This window comes from Mauremys mutica, chromosome 12, assembly GCF_020497125.1.
Source record: "Mauremys mutica isolate MM-2020 ecotype Southern chromosome 12, ASM2049712v1, whole genome shotgun sequence".
NCBI lineage: Eukaryota > Metazoa > Chordata > Testudines > Geoemydidae > Mauremys > Mauremys mutica.
The window spans coordinates 25045412-25065428 of record NC_059083.1 but is presented as its reverse complement, the minus strand read 5'-3'; the positions used below and the strand labels follow the sequence as shown (position 1 = coordinate 25065428).

Sequence of the window (20017 nt, the reverse complement as noted above, 5' to 3'; positions counted from 1 at the left end):
CTCCTTTTGACACACTTCAGATTCCTGTTACATTAAGAATAAAAGTTTACATGTTTAAAGCACTTACCGACTGATCCTTCCCCTGATTCAGGGTCCGGGTTAATGGCCGGGGAGGGTTGGTAGGGGATCTCCATGAGGGTGATGAAGAGATTCTGGCTGTCAGGGAAACCAGCGTTGTAAGCTGGTTCTAACTCGCCTGACTCATCCTCCACAAACCCTTCCTCATCTTCCCCGTCCGCGAACATCGCCGAGGAACTGGCCGTCGACACTATCCCATCGTCGGAGTTCACAGTCACTGGTGGGGCAGTGGTGGCAGGCTCCGGAGCGTCCGTTTGCCACTTTGGTCTTCTGGTAGCCTTGTCTCAGGTCGTTGATTTTCACGCAGCACTGCGTTGCATCCCGGCTGTATCCTCTGTCCCTCATGGCTTTGGAGACCTTCTCATAGGTCTTTGCATTCCATTTTTTGGAGTGCAGCTCTGAAAGCACAGACTCCTCGCCCCACACTCCGATCAGATCCAAGACTTCCCGGTCAGTCCATGCTGGGGACCTCTTTCTATTCTGAGATTGCCTGGACTCCTCTGCTGGAGAGCTCTGTATCGTTGCCGGTCCTGCTGAGCTCGCCCCGATGTCCAACCAGGACAGGAGATTCAAACTGGCCAGACAGGAAAAGGAATTCAAATTTTCCCAGGGCTTTTCCTGTGTGGCTGGTCAGAGCATCCAAGCTCGGACTGCTGTCCAGAGCGTCAACAGAGTGGTGCACTGTGGGATAGCTCCCGGAGCTACTAAGATCGATTTCCGTCCACACATAGGCTAATTCAACATAGCAATTTAGCGCTACTCCCCTTGTCGGGGAGGAGTACAGAATTCGAACTAAAGAGCCCTCTGTGTCGAATTAAATGGCTTCCTAGTGTGGACGGGTGCACAGTTAATTCGAATTAACGCTGCTAAATTCGAATTAAAGTCCTAGTGTAGACCAGGCCTAACTGAATAGTACTTGCTAGACAAGGGACATGGGTTCCAAAACCCAGTGAATTGAGAGAGGTTGGGGACTGGTGTGTGTACCTGATGGTATGGGCCCCTTTTGAGGGCCTGGAACACCAATTGCCCATCCTCCTCTCTCCACTGTTAAAGAGCAGAGCTAACTTTGAATCCTTTAGGAGTTCATCAAGAGACTGCTGACCTGAATTCACATTGGGCCAATGTGGTTCTGGGGCTCCCCTGCCAGGTAAGCTGAAATTGCTAAAAGAGCTGAGATCATGGAGTACTATGTTAACTAGTGGGGAGCCTGAAGATCTATCACTAAGCAGCTGGCAGAGTGAAGCAGTCTGCAGCATGTTGGAGCAGCCCGTGGAGCAGTTTGTGGGGATGGCTGATGCGGTTCACGGGTCGGCTGGAGGAGCGGCACAGCTGGTGGAGTGGAGCCAGTTGTGGTGAAGGCTGCAGCAGAACTCCATGGAGAGGTGGAGCAGCTGGCCCTGGCCAACGTAAGGTGTCCCTTAACACCCTGTGCGCGCCCCCCCCCCCCCCCGATTGCCACCCAGGCTGTGGGGGGGTAACACTCTGCAGATAAACTTTTGAACTCTGGAGTGGCACTGACCAGAGACTGAGACTTTTGGGTTGTTGGACTCTGGGGTGATTGGACTTAAGACCCTAAGGGGAAAGGACAGTGCAAAATGTACTTGGAGGTGGGTTTTTGCTTATGGTTTGTGTATAGTCCTGTTTGTGGTGTCTCTCCAACATGATGCCGCATTGTTCCCCTCCTTTATTAAAAGGATTTTGCTACACTCAGACTCTGTGCTTGCGAGTGGGGAAGTATTGCCTTCTAGAGGCGCCCGGGGTGGGGGTGGTATGTAATTATCCCAGGTCACTGAGTGGGGGCTCGAGCCGGTTTTGCATTGTGTTATTGAAACGGAACCCCTGGATACTGAACCCGGCCCTTGTTGCTGCCAACTCAGAGGGGCAGAAGGGTTACATAAGGAAAAGAGCACTGGCCTGTATGTTTACTCGAGATTCACGGGGTTTACTGTACAATTGCCCACAAGCAAAAAGAAGCTGGGTGCATGGAAAACTAGAAGTTGCTCAGGTGCTGGGAACAGACAATTGTCTGCAAGGGCTAGCTCTCTTTAAGATCTTGCCATCCTTACTAATGGGACTGACCCCACTGGCTCCGGTGGAACAATTTGTGGGGTAAGGATTACTGATGCTAGGAAGGGTTTGCAGGGCCACTTTCAAAATCCCAATGGAGCTGAGATCAAGAACCTCTCAGAGCACAGACCTCACTGTTTCTAGTTAGGTTTGCCTCTCTGGGCTCGAATCCATGTAGAGTTTAAATGGAAATTGGTACCGTTTCCAAGCTAACCAGTCTGCATCAAACTCAGAAGCCCTCAGTCTTGAATTTCGGGAGGTGTGCAAGGGGCCAGCACATCTGAGAAGAGGAGAGCATATAATGGCTAGCACAGATGTGTCACCCAATGCAGGGTCCCTTCACTGGGATACCTTGTAACTACAATGGTTTATAATGTCAGAACTCAGTAAGGCACCTGAGGGGAGAGATCAAATAGCTGGTGTATGGATCTCCAGAGTGAAGTTCAGCATGTCAGCTAGATCCCGCGTGCATCAACCCTGTCCTCTAAGCAAACATGGACTGGCCCTTGGCAAGGCTAACACAGAGTTCAGGATATTTCACACTCATGTGTCTGGATGGAGAGAGAGATTCCAGACCGGGCGCTCCTTGTGAAACCTAAGGGGACCTGTCTGTATAAATAGGCAGCGTACACAGGGAGTCAAGCTGATGCAGCCAGCTCCATTTCTGCCCCACCATCACTGCTGGAGCCCAATTCCCCCAATCGCTCTGTATGGCTGCAGCGGATTGCCCTAGCCAAAGGCACCTGATCTGACAGAGCGGTGACAAAAGAAGACTTGACGCTAAAGAAAAGAAGGACTGAGCATAAGGGCACTTTTACAGGAAAGGCAATCTCCACTGTCTCTGTGTGTCTCTGTATTTCTTCAGCATCCCAATGCTTCCATGCAGGTGGCTTTGGGAGAAGCAACGACTCCCATGAACATCACTACAGTCAGACTCAAACACACTCCTAACAAAGGCGACACCAGGCCGCCATTCCTGGCTTATTCTGCGCTACTCTGCACACGACGAGGCGAGTCAAGGCCAGGCTAACTCCCCCCGCGTGTTCTTTGCTTGTCTGAGAACCAAGCGCTTTCCCGAGCTGCTGCCCATGGCACTGGCTTGCACCCAGGGACTCACACGTACTCCCACCTGAACACAACCCCTCTGCCAAGCAGCAGCCCGGAGAGACAGGCAGGTGCTGCCCTTGTCACAGGAAAGACGCGAGGCACTGGGTTGCCTGACAATTGGCTTCTCTCTCTCTCCTGTGCAGGCCTTGCTCCTTCCCTGAGCTCATGACAGGCAGTGAGACCCCGCACAATGTGAGCCCTGGGAGAGCTCCCCCATGTCAGGGTGTAGCTGACAGTGGGGAGGGGGCCACAACAGATGTATAGATCCTGTCCAGACATTCTTATAAACTCCGCGGGAAGGAATCGACAGCGGATTGGCGGGGATCCGGATCCGGATCAGTTCAGTACCAGGACAGGGTCCTTCCTGACAACGTTCCTCCAGAGATGGCACCTTCCTGCTCATGGAGGGGATCCAAGCTCAGGAATGGGCCTGTGGTTCCATTCTGCGCATCAGCGTCCACTGGGCTGTTGCACTTCGCAGCCACCTCTTCATTGCTGGTGCTAGATCAGGGGAGAGAGAGAAAAAGGACCCAGCTAATGCAGGGGTTTGTCCTCCCCCGTCTATCCAGCAGGGCAGAGTCTAGGGAACAGGGCCAGCTCTAACATTTCTGCTGCCCCAAGCAAAAAAAAAGAGCGCCACCCTGACCCCGTGAGCACCACGTCGCACCGCCCAAGTCCCCGCCCCCCCAGCGTTGCGTCGGGCCACCCAAGTCTCCGCCCCCCCGTGCCTGGCCAAATCAAAAACAACAAAACCAAACCCCGATCGCCACCCCCTCCCAAGGTGCTGCCCCAAGCATGTGCTTGGTAGGCTGGTGCCTGGAGCGGCCCTGCTAGGGAAGGCAGATTGTGTGGTTAGATATGGTCTATGTGGGTTTTAAGAGCGAGTCACTTGGTCCTGCAAACAATCGCCCTGTTAACTGCTATGGAAGCAGTGTGCGAAGCAACCGCAGTTCACCCAGTTGGGATGTCAGCGTATGGAAGAACTGATTGGAGGTCAAAGGAGAGAAAACTCAGTCTCGGTCTGGGGCAGGCTGCTGTTTATACCTGTTGGGACTCCTCCGGCCAGCCAGGCGAGCTCAGGAACCCAATCCGGCAGTGTCATGCAGGGATCGACAAGGGTCTGTGCTGACTCCTCTCTCATGACAGCAGGATCAGGGCCTCAGGTGGCGGAGATAGTCCCGGACCCGTGTCATATGTGCTAGGTGTAACTGAGAAACACCTTTGGGGGCAGCTCCTCAGATGGTGGGAATGGTCAGAGCTGAAGTCAATGTCATTTCACATCATCTGAGGACCGGTCACTGCTTTCCTTTGGTCTTTTTGCAGGGCGATTAGAGCCTCAAAGCGGGGAGGGAGATTCCCAAACCCAAGCGCCTTTAAGTGCAGCCCTGCTAGCAAAAGAGCATCCAGTAACTTGTGCGGATTATTGTCTAGCTGTGGTAAAACAACAAACAAAAAAACATCCCCAGCATTAAGTGTAATTCACAGCTGATGGATGCAAACCCCGCTAGTGTTGGGGAAGAGGAGAGAGAGATTTAGGAGCTGAAGTGTCCAGATGAGGTTTTTTCATGACTCTGGGACGGACTGAGTGGCGACTACCCAGACCCCATTGTCCTCACCTTCCCCCCCGTTCCCTTTTGATTTGTAGGATATTTTCCGACCCCAGACATGTGAGGCATTCGCTACAGGAACCTGTCACTGGAAGGAGGGTGGTGATGGGAAAGGGAGGACTGAGGGGTAAGGGGACATTCCTTCCAATTAAGGTGAAAGGGAAAGACACCAGGAGCCCTCTACCGAAAGGAGAGAGAAGCGGAGGAAGAAACACTCATGGTTTTTAGACTTTAAGGAGTGAAACTCTCCGATCTCGCTTCAAGTCTGGGTGGGAAGTGAAGTTGGAGGGGCATGCACTGAAAGAAGAGCAAATGCAAAAGAGATTCTCCTTTAACAAGATAAGTTGCCCCCAATAAGCCAAGTAACAAATACAAGCCCCATCTTTCCTTTGAATCTAAGAGATGCCCTTGGAATGAGGTTAAAGAGCCATCACCGGCCACTGCTGAGGAGAGTGGAAAACAACACAAATCAGGTGGTGTACACACATGTGTAAAAGCCAAAAAAAGCAGGGGGGGCAGCCAGAAGTTCTTTTGCTTGGGACGGCAAAAAAAAACTAGAGCCGGCCCTGTCTGCAGAACAGATGTTGTTCAATCACCAGTAAGGTTTAAGTCACTTGCAAGCCAGTCTGTGTGAGAGTGTTGCCTTCAGAGTGGAGAATAGGAAGTTACAAGCTGTGGTTGTTGATACCATGTTCATTATCGCTATTTGCATCTCAGTAGCCCCAACACACCCCAAATGAGATCTGACTGTGATTGTGGTGGGTACAGCTGCTGGCTTCCTCATTTCCCCAGGGGTGCTCAACCCCTGCTCCACCCTAGGCCCTGTCCCCCTCCACCCCTTCTCCCAAGGCTCCACCTCACCCGGCCTCTTGCCAACCCCCTCTTCTCACCCTGTCCCACACCCTCTCCTGAGCGTGCCCTACCCTCTCCCCCTGAGCAGCTGATCTCCAGCAGGTGGGAGTGGGGAGGAGCTGATCAATGGGGCCACCAGTGAGGGCTGAGCACTATGGTGCTGGGCCCTGCACAAACCCCAGTGAGGGACAATCCCTGCCCTGAGCAGGCTGCAGTCTAACTAGACAAGATAGAGAAAGGGTGAGAGGGGAAACAGAGGCACTGAGAGGGGCAGTTTGACTTGCCCAGTGTCATCCAGCAGGTCCGTGACAGAGTTGGGACATGAACCCAGGTCTCCCAAGGCCACCAAACCACTAGGCCATGCTGCCACTCCAGCAGCAGTACTGAGCAATGATGAAGTGTGGCCATTAAAAGGAAAAGAAGCCGTGATAAAACTCCCAGGCCCAGCAGGGAGAGGAGGTTTCCCACTGGGATTCTGAACTCCTGTGCTGCTCCATGAAGGGTTAAACTCAGATGCCGGCCTGCACTAGAGATCAGTGTGTTGAACGCTGTGTGGGACCCCAAACATCTTGAGCCTGCACACAACAGGGATACAGACAGCACAGGCCCATGCCATATACCACTGGGGTTAGACTTGTTTGCAGCAAAACTAACCCCTGGGTGGCAAGGCACTGACTCTGTGGGTGCTCTGAGGCTGGAGCACCCACAGGGAAAAAATACGGGTGCTCTGCACCCACCCTCAGCAAGCTCCCCATCCCCCCACCTCACCTCCTCCCCTGAGCACACCCTGTCTCTACTCCTCCCTCCCAGAGTTTGCTGCCACCAAACAGCTGTAGCAAGCTCTGAAAGGGAGGAGCAGGAATGTGGTGCACTCGGAAAGAGGTGGGGCTGGGGTAGGGATTTGGGGAAGGGGGTGGAATGGGGCCGGGAGGGGGCAAGGCAGGGGTGGAGTCAGGGCAGGGCCGGCGGGCAGAGCAGGATCAAGCATCCACCGGCACCAGAATTCAGCGCCGATGCTGGATGCTGCTGACTGGTGTCAGTCTGAACTGTTTTATTGTATTGGGGAAGGACCAGCCAAAGTGGTTCCATTAGTCCCACAATGCAGACTTCTGAAATCTCCCAGAATGCACTGCTTCTGAGATCTTTACTAGGACTGGGACTGTATTTACCCTCCGAGAAGGGATTGCTACAGGAAGTGTTCAGGACAGCACTAGGGCAAACCCGAACTGTTCTTACCACAAATCAGCCTGTCTAATGGGGTTTGCCCTAATGCTTAGACCAGGTCTGTCCAACCAGTGCAATCCCCAGGGCTGAAATTCTATTGGGACTTGGGCTCATTGGAGAATCCCAGCCCATATTTCAAGCCCGGGTGCTTCTGGGGTTTATATCTCATTGTTAGTTTAATCTTCGCAAAAGTAAACGTAGTGATTTGCCACCATGTGACCCCTTTTTTCTCTTCTGTTCTGTAATACTGATGAATTAATTCCAGGCAAGCTTGGATAATTCAGATCTTTCTCCAGTTACTAAAAAGCCCGAACCTGAATTGGTAACAAGCCAGAATATGACACATCTCCAGTTTTCATTCTTAGGTTTCTTCTCCTTGGTGGCCCTAATGTCATGAACCCATTAGGACCAACAGTTAAATAGGGTTTGGGCGGGAAAACATCCCTCTACACGCACCCCTCAAACTGGAAATGAAACCTCCCAAATCATCTCTGTTTCTACAGGAGAAAATCCAGGCCCATTTGAAGACTCTGAGGGAAGAGAGAGAAAAGCTCCTGGAATCTAAAATGACTGGGGAGGGGAAAAGCTGGGAGTATTTGGTAGGTGCCTCTTGTTACTGACCTACAAAGACTTGGGGTGAGAGGTTTGTTTGCAGGCAGATTCCTCTGTGGTGTTGGTGAATGTGGGCGTGTCGTGTTTCTCCATTATCATGGATTTTTTTTTTGTTAGATTCAGGTGCAGAATCTAGACCTCCATTTCAGTGAATGAGTTAATTTCTACCTCTTGTGGCTTTCCCTGTGTCTGCATCATTTCTTGCATTATTGAATCATTTGATTCTTTTTTCCCCTGGAACTTCTGTCAGCGTAATCCTGAGTCCTGCCTTCTACTGCTCAGGATCTCCATGCTCAGGGTTCATTGATAACGCAAAGTCTTATCCATGTCAGACATGGAAACATCCCTTTTCAGAGACATGGGGATAAATGAAGAAAGGTGTGAGGGAAACTTATCCCTGGTAACCCAGGGCCACCCAGAGGATTCTGGGGGCCTGGGGTCTTCAGCAGTGAGGGGCCCCCGCTTTGACAGTAATTCGGCGGCGGGGGGTCCTTCCACTCCAGGACCCGCTGCCGAAGTGCCTCGAACACCCGCGGAGGGGGGCCCTCGCCGCCGAATTACTGCCAAAGCGGGACCCGGCACTTCGGCGGCAGGTCCCGCTTCGGCAGTAATTTGGCGGTGGGGTGGGGGTCCTTCCACCCCAGTGCGGAAGGACCCGCCCACCGCCAAAGACCAAGAGCGAAAGAAGCTCTGGGGACCCGGGCCCTGCGAGAGTTTTCCAGGGCCCCTGGAATGAATGAAGGACCCTGCTCGAGGGGCCCTGAAAAACTCACATGGGGTCCCCTGTGGGGCCCAGGGCAAATTGTCTCACTTGTTCTCCCCCCCCCCGCCCCGGGCGGTAATCACAGGGTAGAGTCAAATGTCTGTAAACCTTAAGATTTCTAAGAAATTTTCCCTCCTGCACACTCAGCACTCAATGAAAGGACACTCTCCCCCTGGAGGCTGCCTCCATGTCCCTGACCAGTCCTTTCCCTGTTGCTTTACAGAAACAGATAGAAAAGAAGAGGCAGCAAATTGTGGCTGAATTTCAGCAACTGCACCAATTCCTGGAGGAACAAGAGCAGCTTCTGCTGGCCCAGCTGGAAAAGCTGGAGAAGGAGATACCGAAGATACAGGATGAAAATATCACCAAAGTCTCAGAGGAGATTTCCTGTCTCAGTGAGCTAATCAGTGAGCTGGAGGGGAAATGTCAGAAGCCAGCGAGTGAATTTCTGCAGGTGAGACTGAGTTAGAAATACTCCAGATCCCCCCACAGGGACAGGACAGCTCCTAAAACATGGGCACAGGAGTCCAGCAGTCAGAGATCACTGTGTGACTCAGTGTGTGCATTGTTGAAAGGTGAATGACTATTGTGCATTGCAAAGTCACAGGCACATTGACGGAGGAGATAGAAAAGACTCATTGTCTTAGGGAATCCATGGCTCTGGAACCAGGGCAGAGCCTCTCTTCCCCATACTTGCAAAATCCCTTCTTTGGAATTTGAAATGTGTGTCAGGTGAGACTGAAATTCTCTCTCTTTCTCTCCAGGACATCAGAAGCACCTTGTCCAGGTAACATGGTTCTCTCACTCCCCCTTACACTTCACAATGCTGGGGAAGAACTTGGAGACAATATTAGCACCGCATCTCCACAGGGCTCCACAGCATAAGAATGGCCGTACTGGGTCAGATCAAAGGTTCCATCTAGCCCAGCATCCTGTCTTCTGACAGTGGCCAGTGCCAGGTGCCCCAGAGGGAATGAACAGAACAGAGACTCACCAAGTGATCCATCCCCTGTCGCTCATCCCCAGCTTCTGGCAAACAGAGACTAGGGACACCATCCCTGCCAAAATGTGTGGGGAAGGTCACAGGTTGGATACAAAATTTTCAGACAAACTTCTCACCCTTGTATAGAAGACTCTGGAATTATCCATACAGTGGGAAAGACTAACCTCAAGTATTTCCTAGAGATGTCACATCCCTGGGGGACTGGCTGCCTGAGGATTGTGAGGATGGAATACGGGCCTGTCACTGCTGGGGCCCTGGTTACCATTCAGCCCAGGGCAGCAGTGGTCAAGACTCTTCCCCAGCTGAGGACTGTTAGGAGACCTGTGTGGAATGAGCCGGGGAGATGGGTGTTCGTGTCTCAGTTTTTAGCGGACAGATTTCTACAACAGTAAACAGGGGAACCTCCTGTCCCTCAGAGCATGGGGGCCAAGGAGTGAATTGGCCATGGAGACTCAATTCCCCTTTTATCCCCAGAGCTGGTGTCTCTAGGCCAGAGTTAAATAATATCAATAGGATCTTCAGAGTGCAGGTTTGACTGGCAGAGCGTGAACTACACCTGCTCTGACTCTGGGAGAAGCAGAGGAATTCTAACTCCAGGCCCATTAGAGCAGCAACTTTCACTGACAAGAAATTATAAAGTGTCACTAAGTGAAATGTAACCATGTGAAATTGTTTTTCTCCAGGTGTGAGAAGGGGAAGTTCCAGCAGCCGGAGGAGATTTCTCGTGAACTGGAAAAGAGACTCAGTGATTTTCCCCAGAAAACTGTTGCTCTCATGGAAACTCTGAGGAAGTTCCAAGGTACTGAAAAGGGATCTAGGAGTGGAAATTAGGAAAAGCCTGTGTGAGTATGGGAGGAGAATGGCTCTTGGCAATTGGTTCATAGTTAGATGATGCTTCTCTAATTCTTGGGTGAGAATGTCACACACTTGGGGTCCCAGTCACTCAGATTGATTAATTCAAACCTTTGTTTTGCTCAAAAGCCTGTCTTGCCATTACAGTTCCTGTTAAAGTAAGAAATGACAGACATTAAGAAAGACGAACTAGCCAATTATCTTCTCCTGGGGCATAGGCAGGTCACAGTGAATTTCTCCTGTGAAGCTCCGAGAACCCCTTACAATGTCTGACATATTATACGTGTCCAAATGATGTATGTATTAGTTCTTTTCCAACCGTCTTTGAGTGTTATGAATATTAAATAGCATATATAACTCATACAATACACATACATGAACTTTCTAATTGGCAGGTCTTTGGATGTCCAAGCTATGTTCATGTTATTGTTCTCTTTTCTGATTGAAATATTATTAAGATTCAGATTTCAGCTCAGATTTTTTTAGTAAAAATCACAGAAAAGTCCCAAGCAATAAACAAAACTTCACGGAAGCCTGTGACCTGTCCATGATTTTTACTAAAAATATCCCTGACAAAATAGGGAAGAAGGAGGGTCCAGCACCTACAGTGACTGAGGACTCTGGGGTCCCCTCCCCATCCCCACCCCCACAGCAGTTGGGAGCTCCAAGGCATCTGCTGCAGCTAGGAACTGCTGAGGGCCTGCTGCCAGCAGCACCTGAGAGCTGCAAGGCTCCCTGCTGATCTCCATGACATAATAAACCTTATTTCTTACCACTGATTATGCACAGGTCACTTTCAAGCTTCTCTCCATATCGCAGTACATTTTGGGGGGGTGTTGTCTTTGTGTGATCAAAACATCTTTGTCCCACCGAGCAACTTATGAACACATCACTTCATAACAAGGTCACTTAAGGCAACATTTCCCTTATGTCCAGCAAACTGCTCACCAGGCCAAAGCCAAGTCAGTCGGAACAAACACACAATCATGGTCTGTCCAAACTGCTGCATAAGAAATGACCCTTGTACCAATTCTCAATACTTAGCATAACAAACAGTGGAAAGCAGACAAATGGAGAAGATGTAGCAGGGACCCAGGAATCAGGATGGCTCACATGAATTCATGATTTACCAAAGGTCACAACACTCAGGCCCCAGTTTAGCAAAATGGACTAATTTGGGGCAGCTACGTTTCTCTGTCCCATCTAGAGAGCTGCAGGTGGAGTCAATGCAGGTGCCCCACTCCTCTGAGAACCAGGCCCTAGGGCCTAAAAGTCGCCATCCAAGATATAGACCAGAAACGAGAGGCCATCTGTTAAAGCTGGACCCAGCCCATCACTCTGCTCTGGTACTGGATGGCAGCTGTGCTGAGCCAATGGGCTGTGGGGAAGGAGAAAGCTCCTCCCACACAGTGAGGAATCCTCCAGCCATGGGCGGCAGGTAATGAAGGCAAGGGAAGGCATCGCTTCCCCAAAAAGACATGGGTGGCCCCGCACATGCTCCACCCCAGCTCAGGCCCCCTCCTAGCTATGTGCAGCAGGCTGCTCTTCGCCCTTCACTGAGCCTGGCGGCTGCAGAGGGAGGAGTGGCCGGGGTCGGGTCTGGCAGCGCGGCCCCTGCTTCCCGGCCCCCTGGTGCTCTGTGACTGGGAAGGCTGGAGCTGGCCGACACTCCATGGGCTGGGTGTGCTGGGCAGGAGCTAGCGGCTACAATGGGTCTGGGTGGGCTCCAGTGGGCATGGAAGTAGCTTCAGTAGAAAGGTCGGGACTTGGGAGGGACGACTGGCCTCCCCAAGCCAGCCATTCACCCACCTGCCATGTCTCCAGCACAGGGGCCTCTTGTGCTTCCTCCCCAGCAGCTGCAGGCACAAGGTCGGTTCCTGAGAGGGCTGGGAATGGGGTGGGGGTGGTGAGGGCGGGTGGACAAGGGAGCAGGTGGACGAGGGACAGAGCGACATGGGCCGTGTAAAGCTGGGCCTCTGACACTCTGCACACTGGGCAAGACACACGGGGGCCATTGTCACAGGGATGTAGCTCTGGCTGGTTCAGAACTTCCTCCGCCTGTGCCAAGGTCTGCACCGGCCCCTGCAGCCACTGAATAGCGGAGTCACAAATGGCCCCTCCCCTCTCTCCTTTTGCCAGCATTGGGGTGAATCTGGCCCATAGAGTCAATCTTCCCCATCTCAGTTTTCACATTTATGAAATGATTTAATTATTATTCCTATATCTGCCTGTGGAGGATGGGGGCCCCTTCATGTTGCTCTCTGTAGTGTCAAAGGGACCCAAGTGGGTAAAGTTACTTTTATGCCAAAGTCTTTGAAGGCTCTGGGTCTAGGTTACGACAAAAAGCCGTAAATGAATGAGACGAACCAACTGGAGTCTGAAGGGAGGGAGGGGATGAGGAGGGGAAAAGTAAATCTCACTTGCAGATTGTCTGTCCTGGGATAGTTGTGAGGCTGCAAGGATGTTGGTCCCAGTGCTGGGAGATGCCTGAATCACAGAGGAAATAGAAGATTTCAAACCTTTTTATATTAAATAACTGAGTGTCTCTGTCTGTTTCTCTGTCATAATTATAAAAGTTACAGAGTGGGGACGCTGTTATAAGTATGAAAGTCTGAAATCTCCCCTCTCTTATCCTTTCTCCCTCCAGACACTCTGCCGTCTGCACTGGAGAGAAAAAGGGGTGAACCCCTAGGAGCCCCCAGACTGGGTGAGTTTGTAGGTGGAGATTGTCTTTAAATTATGAGAAAATTCCAGAGAAAACGTCTTCATCAGCTTGTAGCTAAAGTTACCAACCAAACTGACAGCAACCATGACACCAGGGGCGGCTCTAGGCACCAGCTAAACAAGCAGGTGCCTAGGGCGGCAAAATATAGGGGGTGGCATAAGGCTGGGGCCCCAGCTCCTCCCGCCGCCGCGAGCCGAGGAGCGGCCCGTCCCCTGCAGACGGGGCAGGGCCGCGCTACCGGCTCCGCTTGGGGGAGAGGGATGGCCCCTTACCGCGGAAGAGCGGCCCCGCCTGGCTGCAGAAGACGGGCCGCTCCTCCTCCGCTTGTTTGCGCCAGGGCTGACATCCCCCGGCGCCTCAGCGCGTCCTAAACAGCGCAGCAGCCGCGTGGCTCCGGGGGGAGGGGGGACTGAGCTCCGCCCCGCTCAGAGCCGTGTGGTCAGGGGGCGGGGCTGCGAGCTCCGGGCCGAGCGGCTCCTCCCCTAACCACGCGGCTCTGAGCGGGGAAGAGCTCAGCCCCGCCCCTCCGGGAGCCACGCGGCTGCAGCGCTGGGCAGGGCCGCTTCTCGACGCGCGCAGTGAGCTGGGGGTAAGCAGCTGGGGCCGGGGGGTTGGCTAAGGGGCAGGGAGTCCCGGGGACACTCAGGGGGCAGGGAGGAGGCAGAGGTTCTGTTGGGGGGGCGGTCAGGGGACAGGGAGGGGGGGTTTGCTGTTGTGACCTGGGGTGTAATCGTTGGATGCCCTCCACATCAGCGAGGATCCTGGGCTAGCTCAGGCTTTTCCCTCTGGCATTGTCAGGGGTGCGGTGCTGGGACCTGTGCATGGCTTGCGTTGTCCCAAAGCGTGGCGTGCTGGCACAAGCCCTTCCTGCCCACCTCTTGCTCGCTTGCTTTTGCTCTTGCTTGCTCTTTTGCTGAGTGCTCCTCTGTTTAGAAACCCAGGACCCTGCCAGACCTCAGAGCAGGACAGCCTGAGCCCCATGAATAACAGTCCCCAAGCAGTGAGGGACCCAAGAGCAGCCGCTCCTGCTCTTGGGCTGACCTAGGAATCCTGGTTTCTGGGGGAAGTTCCTGGCTGTTTGGAGCTTGATCCGAACACTGAAATGGGAGGATGTGGGAGCAGGTCCTGTCAGCAATGACATTTGGTTGGTGCTGGGGAGTGCTTGGGGTACAGAGAGCCCAGGGGATGTTTGCGGCTGTCTTTTTATGTTACTTTAATCTTTGCTCTTATATACACCATGACCAAAGCTTGGGGCTGTGGAGTCCTTGATCTGTGTCTCCGTCTCTGGTCCTGGGATTGGAGGAAGAATGCTCCAGTCCAGACATGCTCTTCATCCCCCTCCCTAGTGCAGACCCTGCCCATTTCTAGCGCTGCCACGCCTGCATTGCCACCTGAGGCTGGGTGGTGTTGAGCACAGCTCCTTGCACCACTGCAGGAGAGGGTGTGGTAGCTGAGGCTTGAGGATGACTGGCAGAGCTGTTAGTGGGGCCCAAGTCTGGAATGGCAGGGAGTGATGCAGTTCAGCATGAGATGTGTTGGTGAGAAGATGCTGGGGGCGGAGGGGAAGAGGTGCTTAGAAATGGGATAGTGAAGTACAGGGGGGATGGTAAAGAGCAGAATGGAACAGCAGGTGGTGCTGCAGGTCAAAGGCAGGTGTGTTGGGAGAGCGGAGCAGTGCTGGCAGAGCTGGGGTGCTGTGACGTTATTGATATAAACTGGGACCATATAGAACATGGGTTGCAACCAAGGTCCTGTAGTGGCACCAAATCTTAGGTAAAGGGGGTCATATAAGGTGTCTAAGACCAGATTATGGGTTGCTGGTTATAATTATGCTGTCTGTATGTCTGTATCATTTTTAGTTGGAGTTATAAATGTTGGCTCTGTGCTATCTGTATTTCAAGTTGGTGCTGTGCTTCTGGGGGAAGCATCCCAGACAAGCTGGTGTTAGCTCTGCGTAGCCTGCTTGATGGCCCATTAAGGACCATCAGCTACACAATTGACCCATGGAGAGTGTTGTCAGAATTGTACCGGTGTGGTGCTCTGCTCTCTCCAATGTTGATATCACTCGGCTGCGTGGGTGAGTTCCCTCTGTGTGCTGCCCCAGCTCTGCGCAGATAGCTGACACAGCAGACCCGACGAGAACCCCCAATAACCACAGAGTCCAGTAAGATGCAAAGTCACGTCGACTAGGTTTATTGCGACCTCGGACACAATGGCAGTTCCCTGTAGGTTTCTTAGCCTAATTCAGGGCATACTACGAGAAAGTGCCTCTTGGCAATGGACCCGGCTCAGTCAGTGGAGGGAATTTCCACTGCCCCCTCGGCCGGACAAAGACACCACCCCAAGGATGCATTCTTATACACAGATACAAACAAGTTACACATCACACCTGATGTATTGAGGGGCCACCCCTCTACGCAGCAAGGTTCAACCTTTCTACGTATTTAGGTGCCGCCTTCTACCTTGTACATGTTGGTTCGATCAAAACAACTCTATCCATCATTTTACCCTTTTGCCCCTGTCATTGGGATGGGCCAGCCTGTTCTTGTTATCTGTGTGGAATGTGCAAGTATGTGAATGTTCTGATATCTAGTGTTCAGTACCTTTTAGGTACGTATCTTCTTGCAGCATCAGCCCTTTCCTTGCCAGCTTCTGTGAGCAGGGCCTGCCTCTGGCTCACAGCTTAACTTTGCTTTATGTTAGCAAAGTCTTGACCATTACTTTAGTTCAGGCCTCAGGCTTTATACCAGGCCTCTGATACCAAGGTTTATATCTCAGGGCCTTCTCTTACTACAGAGAGAAGGCAGACACGCCTTGTGACTCAGCAAGGTATGCAGAGACCTGTCCATGTGACTGCAGACTCCATTTTGTTGTGATTTTCCACAGTAAGAACAAAGAGGTTCTTACACCTGGAAAAACCTATATAAGGCTAATGCATCATCTCCATCTTGTCATCAATCCTGCTTCTTACCTCTGGAGGGACTTTGCTATAAACTGAAGCTCTACACAAGGGACTGAGGACCCATCCCAGCGGGGGATGTTCCAGAGACTTGATTTGAACCTGCAGTTTATTCCATCACTGCTGCAAGCCTGAACTAAGAACTTTGCCATTACTGTATGTAATTGATTCCATTTAACCAATGCTACCTCTCATCTCTACCTTTTTCCCTTTGTAAATAAACCTTTAGATTTTAGATTCTAAAGGATTGGCAACAGCGTGATTTGTGGGTAAGATCCGATGTGTATATTGACCTGGGTCTGGGGCTTGGTCCTTTGGGATCGAGAGAACCTTTTTCTTTTATTGGGGTGTTGGTTTTCATAACCATTCATCCCCAGGACGAGTGCACTGGTGGTGATACTGGGAGACTGGAGTGTCTAAGGAAATTGCTTGTGTGACTTGTGGTTAGCCAGTGGGGTGAGACCGAAGTCCCTTTTGTCTGGCTGGTTTGGTTTGCCTTAGAGGTGGAAAAACCCCAGCCTAGGGCTGTGACTGCCCTGTTTGAGCAATTGGTCCTGATTTGGCACTCTCAGCTGGGTCCTGCCAGAACCGCATCGTCACAGGTGCTTCACTGACTTATAGTCAGACTTGCCCTGAAACCGAGTAATGAACATGCTGCAGCAAATAGAACAATTTTTGGGGTGTGAAATATGTGCAAAATCTCAGTGCGTTTAAACCAGCAAAGCAACATGGCACGCAAAGTGTCTTGCACCTCTGCCCCTGCCGAGAAAGCTGAGAGTGCCCAGTGCCTGGGAGGAGCAGAACGCTTCTGTTGGTGACTCACTCCAGAGGCATGTGCTTTGGTTCTCGAGTGTCCCATCTGGATGGGCCCAGGCCTTCCAGTGTGCTGCATGGGAGGCAGTGAATTCAGCCCCCGGGGATGCATTCCACACAGGGGCGGCTCTAGGCACCAGCTAAACAAGCAGGTGCCTAGGGCGGCAAAATATAGGGGGCGGCATAAGGCTGGGGCCCCAGCTCATCCCGCTGCTGCGAGCCGAGGAGCGGCCCGTCCTCTGCAGCTGGGGCAGGGCCGCGCTACCGGCTCTCGCTTAGGAGGGTGTGTGTGGGGGGGGTGGCCACTGACCGGGAGAGGGCGGCGCGAACAAGCCGAGCAGGAGCAGCCCGTCCTCTGCAGCTGGGGCAGGGCCGCGCTACCGGCTCCGCCTTGGGAGTGGTGGCCGCTGACCGCGGAAGAGCGGCAGGAGCCAGTAGCGTGGCCCTTCCCCGGCTGCAGAGGCCGCTCCTCCTAGGCTTGTCCCCGCCGCTCTCCCACAGGCAGCGGCCACCCCCCAGGCAGGAGCCGGTAGTGCGTCCCTGCTCCGGCTGCAGAGGACGGGAGGGACATGATGCCCGGGCGGGCCTCCTGCCAGGGGACGGGAGAGGGGAGCAGAGCGGCAGCCTGGGCTGAGCCCAGCTCATGCCAGGGCCAAGGCAAAGACCAAGGATGAGCGGGGCTGGGATCCAGCAGCAGCCCCAACCGCTGGCCCTGGGAGCGGTGGTGACTGGAGCTGAATCCGCCTCGGGCCAGATCTGCAGCAAGGTAAGAGTTGGGCCAGGCGGGAGGGTTTTGTTAAAATTAAATGTTAAAATTACATTAGTAATTACATTGTTTCACTAACTACAAAGTCTCTGTTTTCATTTTTTTTTAAATTTTAAACAGTGAAAACAAAACTGCAAAGTGCAAACATATGTAAAAGCAAAAAAAATTCGGGGGGGGGGCAGCCAAAAATTTTTTTGCTTGGGGCAGCAAAAAACCTAGAGCCGGCCCTGCATGACACATACAGCCCTAAAAATAACACATTCAGTGGATCCAGGAGCCCATGTCCCCCCCACCCCCTCACTCCCTGCCACACACACCACTTTTAAAAGTGGGATGTTCAGGACACTTTTTGACATGGGCATAGTTTGAGGGCAGGGTGCCACGTTTCCCTTCCCCCTCCCTGCACTGCAAGCCTCGGGCAGGCATGGAGTGTCACGAGCAGTGTCTGTGCTTTGGGCAGGGCAACTGATCAGCTCCTCCCTGTGTAGCGCAGCCCCTGCCTGCGGCGCCAGCCTCTTTCCAGTCCTGGCCCCTCTCAAAGGCCCCACCCCTGCTCCTCTTTCCCAGAGGCCCTGCCTCCTGGCCAGGCCTGAAGCCAGAACCGGGGCCACCACCCAGGTAGCCCAGGCTGCACTGGGGAGCCCTGCACCCTCCACCTCCCCAGGATGCCACATCCTGGAGAGCGGGCACATGGGCCGGAGGCTGCTCTCGCAGCCCCCCGCACCCATGTCCAGGGCAGGTGGAGTGTCAGGGGCTCTCCCTAGTGGGCAAGTCTCCCAGCCTGGCCAGGGGACATGGCCTCGGTCCAGGCCACAGAGGGGGCGGGGACACACAAACAGTCCTGACACCAACCTTAGTGCTGAGTTCATGCCCACGCTGATGACCAGAAACACTCTTAACAGAGTTGCCCCCGAACAGAGCTCTCTGCCACATCCCTCTGCTTCACCTGGTACAGGGGTCTCCCCATCACTCTTCTCCAACATCCTGCCTTTCCTTTGGGCAGGGCTGGGCTCTCCCATTGGAGCTGCTCACTGCGTCCTGGATTGGGGAGATGCTCTTCCTGTGATGTTGGCAGCTCCTCCCTTCTCTCTGGGCTGGGGATGGGACTACCCCACCCAACCCTTCCTCCTCCTCTCTGGTGATAAGTGGCACTTACGCAACACTGCACCTTCCTCTATGTTCCCTGGCCTGGGAGTGGAGGCTGCATTAGGGGAGGGAGTTTCTTGCTCAGTTTTTTAACTGGTACCTGTCCCCTCCTCCATAAAAGCGTCCGACACTTTCCTGGCTGTGCCTCTGCCGCTGGGAATGGAGCAGTCCCAAGAGGGGGAGCAGGGAGCTGAAGCTTTTGCAGGCAAAAGAGAAACTAATGAAGTTGGTCGTATTGCATAGACTGGGGAGCTGCAGTGACATCTCTGCTCAGTCTCATATACCTAGGACAGAGGCAGCTCCCTGGGATCCAGGCCTGTCCCAGCCAGAACAGGGCTGCTGGGGAATGTGACAAATGGTCCCAGCCTCCCCCAGGGCTGAGCTCTGCCCCTAATGCTCTGATTCTCTCTCTCATCAGTGAATGTGACTCTGGATCCAGACACGGCTCATCCGAAACTCATCCTGTCTGAGGATCAGAAAAGTGTGAGATGGGGACACACATGGCAGCGACTGCCCAACAATCCTGAGACATTTGACACTGATCGCTGTGTGCTGGGCTGTGAGGGATTCACCTCGGGGAGACATTGCTGGGAGGTGGAGGGTGAGGGAGGCTGGGCTGTGGGGGTGGCCAGAGAGTCTGTGAGGAGGAAGGGACGGATCAGCCATAGCCCTGAGGAGGGGATCTGGGCTGTGGAGCAGTGGAAGGGTCAGGTCCGGGCTCTCACCTCCCCTGAGACCCTTCTGCCCCTGAGCCGGGCCCCCAGCAGGATCCGGGTTTGTCTGGACTGTGACCAGGGGCAGGTGACATTTATCGATGCTGGTGACGAGGCCCCGATCTTCACTTTCCCGCCGGGCTCCGTCCCTGGGGAGAGAATCCAACCCTGGCTCTGGGTGGGGGGATCCTGGCTCCGACTGTGTCCCTGAGACCCAGAGCAGAGGGAGGAACTGGAAATCAGCCTCTCTAGCCTCATACATTCTAGTCTCTAAGACCTTGGAGGACTCCCATCTACCCAGCCCCGAGTGCCTCATCTATGTCCCCTGGAAGATGCTCCCCCTCCCTCTGTGCAGCACCAGGGATGGGAGGGGGAGGGGAATGAAGAACCTCTGGTGCTGCAGGAGGGGCAGAGATGGGGGCTGGGCAGGGGGCAGAACTAACAGCTGGGCAGGGGGCAGGCAGAGGTGGGGGTGGCAGGGACACAGCATGAATCAATCAGGGTTTGGGGGTTGGGGAGAAGCAGCAGCAATCAGGAGCATTTTGTACAGATCTGTGTCCTTAGCTGTCACTGGGGGCTCCCAGCCCAGGATCAGCATCGGGGGAAGGATGGGGATGATCTGTGACAGGGAGGAGAGACACAGGGAAATAAACAGGGATGGAAAGTGAGGCTAGAACAATAATGAATAGAAAAGGACAGTATGGAAGGAAAGGGAACGTGAGCGGGACGG

General features: G+C 53.3%; 2 protein-coding genes across 2 annotated transcripts in view; both read left to right on the top strand.

The window, feature by feature from the left end:
* LOC123344881 (tripartite motif-containing protein 10-like) overlaps positions 1-19498 on the top strand; it is a 32211-nt gene extending 12713 nt beyond the window's left edge. The window contains exons 3-8 of the mRNA XM_044981372.1: positions 7439-7534; positions 8534-8764; positions 9075-9097; positions 9997-10112; positions 12813-12872; positions 18993-19498. Coding sequence (XP_044837307.1) covers positions 7439-7534; positions 8534-8764; positions 9075-9097; positions 9997-10112; positions 12813-12872; positions 18993-19498 — 1032 coding nt within the window. The remainder of the gene's footprint in view (positions 1-7438; positions 7535-8533; positions 8765-9074; positions 9098-9996; positions 10113-12812; positions 12873-18992) is intronic.
* LOC123344920 (tripartite motif-containing protein 15-like) overlaps positions 1-20017 on the top strand; it is a 346226-nt gene that overhangs the window by 180614 nt on the left and 145595 nt on the right. The window lies entirely within an intron of this gene.